The sequence below is a fragment of the Diuraphis noxia genome, unplaced genomic scaffold (assembly GCF_037042655.1).
Source record: "Diuraphis noxia isolate RWA-SAM2 unplaced genomic scaffold, SU_Dnox_SAM2 contig0001, whole genome shotgun sequence".
In the NCBI taxonomy this organism is placed as follows: Eukaryota; Metazoa; Arthropoda; class Insecta; order Hemiptera; family Aphididae; genus Diuraphis; species Diuraphis noxia.
Window position 1 is genome coordinate 57237325 of NW_028301711.1, and position 12441 is coordinate 57249765.

The 12441-nt window shown below is 28.5% G+C and overlaps 2 protein-coding genes across 2 annotated transcripts in view; both read right to left on the reverse strand.

The window, feature by feature from the left end:
• Positions 1-12441, reverse strand: part of LOC107162698 (uncharacterized) — a 564476-nt gene that overhangs the window by 27180 nt on the left and 524855 nt on the right. The window lies entirely within an intron of this gene.
• On the reverse strand, positions 10056-11006 carry LOC107171652 (uncharacterized). Its single transcript, XM_089218655.1, has one exon. It carries the CDS (start codon positions 11004-11006, stop codon positions 10107-10109), a length of 900 nt encoding a protein of 299 aa, XP_089074781.1. The 3' UTR covers positions 10056-10106.

Here is a 12441-nt window from a genome sequence, read left to right on the forward strand (position 1 = left end):
CTAACCCTTATACCGATTAGCAATCTAGTCAAATAGTCAATAATCCATAACTTACTGGAGAGGTTGTATTTAAATATCATCAATATATTTATATACATACTTAGTACTTACATATAAAATTATAAAGTATATATAAACTAACTTAAATATAAAGTTTTATATTAATTAAAAAAAAAAAATATATATATTATTATAAAATTATTTAATTTTTAATTTTAATCATTTTCATTTTCATTTTAAAAATCAACCATTTAAAAATAATAATATCTAAGAAATTGAGTGAGCTATCAAATACTTTTACTAGTTTAAATATAATAACTACGAATTTCGACTTATTTTCTATAATGTCGTGCCTTTTCTTCTCCCCTTAGATCTATATTTACCATGCACTTTGCAAAACATTTACAATGAGTTTGTCCGTTCTTATTTTTCACTTTGATTTTTCAGGACCATTAATTTTTTTTTAAGTATTTTTAAAAGCCTATTTATCTTCGAATAGAATAAATATTTAATTAAATTCCAATATTGTCGAATTTATAATATTATAATTTAAAAAAACTGTGTAAAGTCTAAAATTAAAGTTTATTAATTTTGAATTTTTTGATTGAGTTATTAAATAGTCAATTTAACTGATACTTAAAATATTTAAAACAAAAATTAAGTTAAAATATTTTTAATTTTAAACATATAATTTAAATTCATCTCAGAAAAGTGGCGCTTACATTTTAATTCACTAATTAATTTATGAAAAAATACAAAGTTATTTAATTAGTAGGTATTGACTTTGAAATATTGTTGATAAAATAATATAATTTGTTTTAATCATATGGATTTTGTAATAAATCAAAATCCACAAAATATATTAACAACATATTATAATTAAGTATATTTCTATCAGTGTACATTACACAGTTAGCTTAAAACAGAAAAATGTATGATTTAGGTATTATAATTTATGAAGCCCGTGTAAGTATTATGTCGTGAAGGCCGTGTAGTTAATTATAAATTTAAATTTAAATGGTCATAATTTTATTGAAGTGGTAGGTATTTTACAAATATAATTCATTTATTGGCTAGAGGTTATTTTTGATAAATATAGAGAAGTGACAAGTGTTTTCCTTATCTTAAAATAAAAATATCAAATACATCATTATCATACTCGTATCATTTTCTTTTTTGATAATATTTCGAATATTGTAAAACTGAAAATGGTAACTGGATACAAATATGAAAATTTAACACCAACTTAATTAGGATCATTAAAAAAACTTAAATTAATATTAATTTTCAAACTAATAAGTTAGACAACAAGCTAAAACTAACTTAACGTTTAACTTAATAACTCGTTAATTGTATTAAAAATGATTCAATTATTAAATTCACTTAATATTAAATATTCATAAAATCGTATGGTTCTTTTTATTTTTTTTCCTTATTTATTTATAAGTTTGCTGTATAAATATAAGACTTGGCAATATTTTACGTGAAATGATTATAAATAAATATTCAAAATTATTATATGAAGTACTTATTACCTACATACTCATATTCAAGTAAATGAAAATGCTTACATTATATATATATATTTTTTATTTGTTAACCCGTGGCAACATAGGCCATGGGGGGGGGGACACTACGTGTGTGTGTGTGTGTTTTTTTTTTTTTGGCAGAATTTTTAAATGGTTTCTGTAGGTTCCCGTAGGTTTCTGCCATGCCCTGATGGGAGGCGGCCATTACCGGGGTTCGAATCCGGCGACGGTGCGCGTCTCAACTGACGTCTTAATCCACCAGGCCCCCCCCCCCACATACATATAATTGTTTACATTTAAAAAAAAACAAAATTTAAATGACCATCTTATAAAACTGAAATATATGATGTAGAATACGAACTATTAATTAACTGTCCCGCTTATTACTCTCATAGTCTCATTTATACACTATTGAGCAATAAAAATGTAAGATAAAAACGATGCAACTGATTTGGAACAATAGTATTAAAATAATATTTCTGTTTCAATTTATGATTCAAATGGGTTTAATAACAACACTTAGATATATTAGAAAATAAATAATAATATACGAGCACACCTATTTAGTGTTGAACTTATGAATACACCAGTGGCGTAATTTGGCTATGTTTGTGGGGGGGGGGGGATAAAATGTTTTAACCCCCCCCCCCCCCCCCCCAAAAAAAAAAAAAAAAAAAAAAATCAAAAGTATTTATTATAAGCACCTTTCAGAATTCAGAGCAATATATTTATGTACACATGACTACATGAGACTTGGAATAAATTTCGATTAATTGTTCAAATCGATAAGTTATTTTTAGTTCAATAGGACTATGGAAAAAATAGTAGGATAGGATAAGATAGGATAGATATGAAAATAGTCTTTAATCTAGATAAAATAATCTGATAAACGTTGAGCGTCGTCGATCCACGATAAAATAATACTTTACTGCTCGGGGTTTATTTTTGTACCACCAGTGGCGTACAAATGGGGGGGGGGGTCGGGATAAATCTCCCCCCCCCCCAGTACCAAAAAAAATATACAGAAATGTTTTGAAAATGTCATCATGTATATAAAATTAAGAATTTTGTAAGTTATAATGGAATCACAAAAATATTAATTTTTCGTCCGAGATACAAATAAATGTTTATTATTTACATAAAAACTATTTTTGTGTAGATATTAAATATTGTTTATCATTATTAGTAAATTGTCTCTGTGTTGCGCCCGTGTGTGTCTATTTTTGTAATGGCATGCCCGCATGGCGCATACGGCCTCATCGAAATATTATTTTAATTTATAACTTTATCCCTTATCTTTTGTTTATTAATAAATATATTATTATAATAATATACACGATTATTCAAACGTCCGATGTTCAGTGTCGTAATCTAATATTTCAGTGTACTCATGACAGTGTTTAGTGTACAGTCGTGACTCGTATTTCAAATTATATCAATACTAGCTGAACCCGTGCACTTCGTAGTCCGTTAAAAATCCTATCTCTTTTATGGTCCATAGTTCATATTGTGTGTTAAATTCATTTCATGTGATCATGCTATAGCAGTATATTTTTATACATAATGATAGATAGTGGTTAAAATATATTATAATCTTACAACGATATTCAATTTCGTATATCATTATGTAATTTTCTTCGTTTTCTCAATATAATGTTGACAATTTAAATATTCAATTCAATGATATTTAGGCAAACACTTTCTAACTTAGCATACCTTCTGCCCATATGTCTAATAAAATGCTGTACCAAATTTTATCGAAATCGGTCCAGCTGTTTAATGTATATAGGACTAACAGATAAATATATATATAACCATAACTAATAACACAGAACAATAATAACCGCTAATAATAACCGTCATGTATAATTGTATTTTTAATTTTGTCGACAAGATTTTTGAGCTAAACATACTCCTTAGGCCAAAATAGCACCTATTTCCCATTAGAATCCTAGTGTCCATCTCCATCTTAAGGTCACTATCCTGTGTTATTATAGATCCTAGGTATTTAAAATGTGACGCTCTCTTAAACTTATGGTGATCTATTTCCATAAACTCTCCTTGTCGGTATTCTCTACTTCTTCTTCCAATTATGACATACTCCGTTTTTTTGTCATTTATCTTTAGACCACATTTGCCTGCTACATTTATTAATTTTCTACAATTCTGTTTTACAGTATCTAAATTATTTCCCAAAAGGGCTAAGTCATCGGCATATGCTAGTAAACCTATTGTCGTGTTACCCATCGCAACCCCGTCAATAGTGTTTAGTTCTCTGACAATTTTTTCAAGCACTAGATTAAAGAGGATAGGAGAAAGTGCGTCTCCTTGTCTTAAGCCCGTGGATACTCTAACTGTCTCCGATACTGCATTCGCAATTTTAATTTTTATCAAAGTGTTTTCAAGACTAGTCTTTATCAAGTTTACTAGTTTTATCGGGAAGTTAAATTCATGATATAAATCATATTAAAATCATAGTTTAATAATTTTCAATACTGCAAATGTGAATCTCATAAAATTTTTATTACGATTCAAACTCTATTTCATATAATGTTAATTAATATACTTTTCAACTGTTGTCACTGACAATACAATTACATCATAAGAATATTTAATTAGATTGTAGGTATAATACGCAGTATAGAAAGGTAGATAAATATCGTTATTTTTACACGAAATACATTCAAGAATTGTCTGATATGTGTATAATACAAAAAGGTTTGGTGTGGTTATATTTACTACAGAATTTTATATTATACTAGGTACCTTTGTCTTTAGCCTGATTTTTGACAACTTCAATAATGTGAAAAACAATTTTCTTTCGAAAATGGTGTATTTTCTTTTCTATTAAAACCATTTAAAGAATCCAGAGGAGGCCGATCCCGAGTTAATTAAAGTTAACGGATCAGACAAAGGGCCTTTTAAATTGGAACAAAAAAAAAAAAAAAACAAGAGAAAATAGTAGTAATGACTGGTACGTGGTATTGAAAGCTTGTTTGCTGTCAATGATGAAATGTTTTTACCCAACTAAATTTTGATCTGAAAACTGTTAAAACTCATATTTATTAGAATTTTTGTTTGACTTCAAATAAAATTAACTTTTTGTAAAACCTAAACTTATATTATATTACCTATGTAGGTAGTCATATATATATATATATATAACATCATTAATATATTAAATAGTCATTAGCTAACATATTTCTTATATTATTATTTATTAAAAACTAGCTGAACCCGTGAACTTCGTAGCCCGTTAAAAATCCTATCTCTTTTATGGTCCATAGTTCATATTGTGTGTTAAATTCATTTCATGTGATCATGCTATAGCAGTATATTTTTATACTAATGATAGATAGTGGTTAAAATATATTATAATCTTACAACGATATTCAATTTCGTATATCATTATGTAATTTTCTTCGTTTTTTCAATATAATGTTGATAATTTAAATATTCAATTCAATGATATTCAGGCAAACACTTTCTAACTTAGCATATCTTCTGCCCATATGTCTAATAAAATTCTGTACCAAATTTTTTCGCAATCGGTCCAGCTGTTTAATGTATATAGGACTAACAGATAAATATATATAACCATCACTAATAACACAGAACAATTAATAACCGCTTATAATAACCGTCACTAAAGCAACCATTAGTACAATTTGTATGTTCACAGCCAGCTTTTACGCGGTAAAAAAAATTGTTCAAGTGGAAATGTTCCACTCCGAGAACACCGATTTTCCACGTAACACAATACGGTGATTATACAAAATTGTCCGTCTATTTGCCAATTGCACAAAAATATTTACCGCATCAACTATTTTTTTATTAAATTTTCAGTTTTTTTTAAATTTTTATAAAAAAGTTTATTAAATAATTTGTGTTATTTACTTGAAATATTATTTTTATAAAATTTAGCGATATTTGATTGAAAAATTAAAAAACTGAAAATCTAATTAAAAAAATAGTTGATGCGGTAAATATTTTTGTGCAAGGCGCAAATAGACAGACAATTTTGTGTAATTACCGTATTGTGTTACGTGGTAAATCGGTGTTCTCGGAGAGGAACATTTCCGCTTGAACAATTTTTTTACCGCGTAACAGCTGGCTGTGGATATACAAATACATACTACTACCATTTATAAATAAACAAAAATGTCCATCCTAAAAATAAGTCCAGGTGCTCTCGAGAGCACTTATTTGTTTAAATGGTTGCCTTTGACTACCAAAACATATTAATATTGTTTATTTTTTTTTTTTACTGGGCAGATGGTGCCACTTTAATTTCATCACACGCTTATCATATTTCTCTAACCCGATAACTTTCTCAATTTTTTCTTCCGTAAGAACCTTCTCCTAGCAATTACGACCCAAACAAAAAAAGAGTGCGCGAAATCGGTCCAGCCGTTCTCAATTGATGAATTGTTATAAATTTTTGTCTCCATTTTTATATATATATATTTTTATTTTTATTTTTATCTGCTAGAGGGCGCCACCGGTGTAACTCAGTTTTTGTCTCTAAATCTCTAACTCACAGGAGTTAGGTCCATAATTTATGCTATAATCCCGGTCCCCGACATTCTCTATCATTTAAAAAAAATTTGAGTCAAATCAGCCCAGCCATTCTCAACTGATGCAATTTCGAATTTTTTGTCTCCATTTTTATATATATAGATAGATAATGATAATATCAAACATACGTATAAATGACATTATTTGGGCTTAAAGGATTTATAGTGCTTGGTAAGTCGATAGAAGTGATTAAAAAATATTATTTCACCATTTAGATTTTATTCGTAATCATAATGTCATATTTTCACACTACTTATTTTCTGGTTTCATCATATAAATACTACAGAAACACTGTATAATTCACAATCTAATAGATTCCTGAAATTAAATTCGTCGATACCACGATTTTAATTATAGTCACCAACAATATAACGAGTTGGGGATAAAGTGATCTCAATTTTTACTCCTAAAGTGACTAAAGATAGAAATGAGTTGTAGAGTATTCATTGTTTAGTTGTTTAAAGTGAAACGATTTTGGTGGTACACACACACAAATGTGAATTAATGAACACCATTAATCGTTTTATTTTTTTATTTAATTAAACTTTCAGTGGTATTAGGTAATAATAATAATAATTTTATACTGTAGCTATGTTATTCGTTACGGTGCGCGGTGTGTATGTAAGTTGGTAGTTATTCTTCGTCAGTTATATCCAAAAACGACATGTCGTTCGAATCACTGTCAATTTTAAACCGATCGTAATAAATAAAATTCATATAAGACGTATATGTTAGAAGGGTCTTTCAAGCATAAACATAAAATAACAAAATAAGCAATTCAATTCTTTAAAAAAATACCATAAATCGATTAAAAAATGTGGTATATAATTAAGGGTGTTTTTTACGCTATTTTGAAATAACAAAGCTTACTAAGAAAACATACTAAACTCGATAAACTAAAAAATTTAAATAGTCCATTACATAAATACAATAAATATTTGAAAGATAATCACCAGTATAATAGTAATAATAATACATTACACAACGTTTAAGTCAATAATAGGCAAGAAAAATACTGAGAAATAATTTAAATAGCGGAAGAAAAATTTGGATGGTCAATGTGTAAAAATATGATTAATAAAATTGTGTAGAGGTAGGCTAGGTTAGGTTTACATGCTAAGGTTATGAAAAATTGTTCTACTATTAGTTGAAGTGTTAGGAGGTGGAATTCATTTCGTGTGTATGGACATTTATTGTAATTTAATAAGATTTGAATTGGTTGTTCTGCGTGATTATTGTAGCATTGGTAGCAAAATATTGTATATTTTTTCCAAATGGTTGGATAATGACAGTTTAAAATCGAAACTTACATCTTTTTTCAATAACCATATAAGTACCCGGTAATAGTGTCTGCGTGTGGAAATTATTGCAATACAAATAGCTAACCTAACCATAAGATTTTAGTACAGCGTTAATTGGGTATTTATGTTTATACAAACATTTTATATAACCTTTAGCAATAGTTGTGGTATTGAAATTATGATGAACCGTTGACGTATAAAGGGTGGTTAACGAATGACTTTAACCCCATATTTATATTATTATTATATAGTTATGTTTCAACGGGTCACTTTGGTATGGTAATGAATTGGAAAAATTATGGCACGCCGAGCCGGAAGCAATCCGGTGGTCAGGCCAATGACTTTCTCAGAGTTTGAACTGGTGTACTAGTGTTTATATATATATATATAACGCATTTTTATCTTTCCTCTGATTCCTTTTTCCCATGTGACATACCTATTTCCCTCGGTTCTACGGCTTTTATTATTATTATTATTATTATTATTTACTTCCCCCTTTGCTCATTTTTTCCCTCTTTCTTTTTGTCCGTAATTTTTGTACCGTAAAAGCGCTAACCATTCCGTAGATTTGATCGCGTAACCGGCCATAGTAGTCAACGGCAGAGGTATGGTGGAAAAGTCATGGTCAAGTAGGTTTCTATTCCGATCTACTTCCATTCTCCGCGCACCTGCAGTATGCATCCCCCCCTCCCCTATCAATGGAGATTTTTTTCTCTTAACATAACACTCCATCTCCCGCATACATCAAGTAAATGAGTTTTGGGGGAAGGACATAGATTTTTATGTTTTCACGCTCTCCTTTCACAACGATCACAGTCATGGACAACAATACCTACTGACAAGCCCAAAAGAACACAATTTTGATATCTCATATATTATCAAACTAGCGTGTTTGCGATTTATACTTTTGAAAGCATTCTCAAAATGTATAGTTTACCTTCGTTTATATCGTCAGCCATTATGGCGAGATGACAGAATTTTCAACGTGTGGTTACGGACTTATTCCGGCAAGTGTCTGTGATTTGTTTTCTCCGATGAGTTTTGAAATAACTGTACCTTTATCTCATTTAAAACCGTTCTTACCCAGGTAAAAGGGTCTGTTGAATTATATATTGGTTAATATATAAAAATATCGTTCGAATAGTATGTTGTTACTTTGTATCGTAAATTCGAAGAAAAACTACCAAAAGCACACCTTTCAGTTTTAATTAGAAATAAAAGAAAGAATAAATAATCATGCAATATTTATCAATTTGTTTGTACTTTGTAAATATCTTGTAGTTGTATTTTATCCATAGGTGTATAAAGTATCTAAACATTATGGAAAAACTTTGATTAAACCTAACAAAGTCAAAACTTTACATTAACATTAAATATAAGCATACATAATATAGTGAAACAACTTTATATAATAAAAGAGTATACATTTCAATTGTAATGATGTATTTACAGAGTATTATTTTTAGAACTTGATTATTAATTTGACCAACAATTACGTGAGTTTTTCACCTAAGCCAATTAATGAAATATTAATATATTTTCAATATTTTTTATTTGCTGCAAGAAAAAATAGTTAAAACTGTATGTTCAATTTTTATCATTCTTGCATAAAGACAATAATTTCGTCATATGTAAATAGAAAAAATAAATACATGCCAAAAAATAGCACAAAGTGAATCAAATTAAAAAAAAAAATTATATCAAGTCTGCACAATACTGTATTTAAATGAATTCACAAACAAACTAAAAAGTAAATATTTTGCTTTTGATATATTATAATATAAGCTAAATGTTTAATTTTGTTATTAAATAAATACCAAACCATTTTTTTATATTAATGAATTATTAAATTATAGAAAAACTATCAAACTATTTATACAGTTTAATAATATACATATATTGTATAATATCATGGGTGGTTAATGCATAAAATGATATGAGAAAACGCTTTTCAATCCATATGTAAGTAGGATACAGCGAGACCTCTAAATACCGGTACACTCTTGTAAACTGAAATGTGGCCCACTACTCACTGGGTTCTATTTGTAGTTTGTTGTCAAAAAAAGTCCATTATTTGAAAGTGTACTTTATTCTTGAGATATACGTTAAAGGAGGTTGCATTGTAATATATTTTAGTAAACTTAATTTGGTGAAATGATTTTTCATTATCTAATGATAATTTTTTTTTCTTCATAATTTTAGATTGCTTATAGATGAATAATTTGATTCAAACATTTCTAGAAAACTAGTCCAACGACGAATCGCTATACAAATTGGCTTCCTTAAAAATTGTACTTAAGCAATTTAATTAATTGTATTAGGTTATTGCAAAAAAAATAATTATTAATCGATTAATATAATTGTATAAATTATATAGCCATATAGGTAAATTATAACTACATGCCATGTAATGTAAATTAATTTTAAGATAAACGTATTATATTTAGTATAAATAATTCACCACACTATTATGCGATTAACTGAAACACTTATTAGTATTAGTATAGCTTAATTATAATAATGCTGGTATCAGAAAAAATCATTGAATGTTCACGGCTCACCCTCATTGAAATTCCCAAATTTTTTTGGGAAAATAACAATAATTAATATTTAGTCTCTATAAATAACATTTTCACATCATTCCAAGTCTGTAAAAACGACAAATACGTATGGATTTAAAGCTTTCTCAGTACGATCTTCAATCCGTGACATCACTAGGTTGGTAACCCACTTCTTTTTCATAGTCATATTGCTCATCCGGAAATCTAATATGTGGCTTCAACTTATTGATGTGATATGACGAGTGATAACATGAACACCGCACATTTACCATGGGCTCCGGTGATGGACTTTTCCGATCTGCATTGGTCGCTACCTCAATCGAAAACCATGGTGTGTCACCGGTTTCACCATAATGTTTCCTAGGCACTCTCCTTGTACGCGCTGCGCTGCTCAATATATCGTCCGTAGTTGTCGTCGTGTTGCTGATCACGTCTGGTGTAAGCGATTGGTTGGATGTAACTGATTCAGTTGTCTTCTTGGTAGTTTCCTCGGTCATCTTCTCGGTCGTCCTTTCAGTTGTCCTCTCTGTTGTCCTCTCAGTGGTCTTCTCAGTGGTCTTCTCAGTGGTCTTCTCAGTCGTCATCTCGGTCGTCTTATCGGTCGTCTGCTCCGTTATCGGACTGGTGACAGACTCGTCTTCGTCAAGCAAATGCTGCTTATTTTTCCAATCAGTCATCTTCAATTCAACTGATGCCGGATTATTACTATGTGGGATCAATTCAGTGATCATAGATGGTGACAGCAAGTTTTTTGACATTTTCAAGTCAAAACTGAAAGCTGAGCTTACCACGGACTTCTGCATCTCTTGGAATTTAATTGTATTTGCTATTTCGGTAGGCGATACGCTGTATTTGTGTAAAGGATTTTCTTCCCGTGTGATGTGTAACAAGTTTGATACGTCCGTTGAACGTGCTATATTATGATATGAAGGTTTCCTAGCATTTCGTAGATTCACGATTGACGACATTATAGGATATCCTCCGGCTTGCTGTATTCCAGTAAAAATTAGGTGCACAATGACAATCGTTTGGAACATTTTCAAGAGTGCCATGAAAAACTATAATAACATATTGTTAATGCTGATTAAGTTTACAAATTATAGAAATTTTCATTTAAAATTGAAAAATTGATACGTTTAACGCGCAAATTGGGAACGCATGCAACTGAGATCTAAAGAGCGACCATACGGATCCTGTAAATAGTTTTTTTTTTCAAATAAAGAAACTTTAAATTTTGAATGTTATAGTACAAATAAATACTTATACTGATACTAATACTATTACTACTAAATAATAATAATAATAATAGTAAAAATAATAATAACTTTACGTATAAATCTGAAATTCTTTAAAATAATCAAGATACAATCCAAGGCAATCAATCTGATTCATTTTTTGACAAAAAAAGAGGTCATCTTTCGTATGCTTTCTGATCAGCTTGCGTTAATTGTAAAAAGTTTTTAATTGTTAGTTTTTATTGGTTGCCAAGGGTTTTTATGGATATTTTATAAGTCTTTGTAACGAATAATAATAATAACAATAATAAAAAAGTGGGCAAGTGTGTATCGCTCTGCTGTATAGTAGAGAATAATGGACGTGTTAAATTTGAATGCAATATCAGGTATCATTCCATATGAAAAACAATTCTGAACGGAGATAATTTTCAGTAAAAGATATATTTTATTACCTATATTTAAATTATAATATATTTTATGCAAGCACAATATTTAAATATATAAATTATACGCTCACAAAATGTTTTCTATTCCTCTATTTTTTTTTTTTACAGTTATTTGAAGAAAAATTTATGAAGAACCTAGTGTTTTTAATTTTAATTTTAAGTTTAACCTAAGGTATAAATCACAACAATTTTATAATTTTAAACTTTATAATTCCATTTAAATTTTCGTGATTTTGACATATTTTGTTAACATTTGAACTTTAAATGCTTATAAATAATAATTATGATTGACGATTTTTATTTATTTTTATTACAATATTTACAAATTATAATTAATTTTGTATTAAATTTTAAAGGTATTTTGGAAGACTGTATTTTTTTAGTAGACATTTAAAATAAAAACCTAAGAAAAATCAAAAATTTCAATTGTCTAAAAAACAGCTTATAAAATGTAAAAATATTTTGAAAATTTAATTGCAAATAGATGATTCTAAAATAAACATTTAGTGAAAATTTAAAATATTGACAGTGGTTCGTTTTTGTGTTACAGCAAAACAAGAAAATTGATTTTGTCGTAAACTGATTATGCGTAAAAATACCCGATTTAATTTTTAATTTTCTAATAAATTTAAAGTTGTTTTTTAAGAATTGTTTGAAGTGTAGATACCTATTACTTTCCTTAAATGCATTATGTTACATGTTCAAATTGAGTTTTATTCAGATACAAAATATTATAATTATTAATAACATTATTCATATTTATAACTGCACATTCAAATGTTTAGACAATT

What these genes read in the sequence shown, in the direction of transcription:
- LOC107171652 (XM_089218655.1), bottom strand. Translation starts at nt 11,006, where the DNA reads ATGTTCCAAACGATTGTCATTGTGCACCTAATTTTTACTGGAATACAG.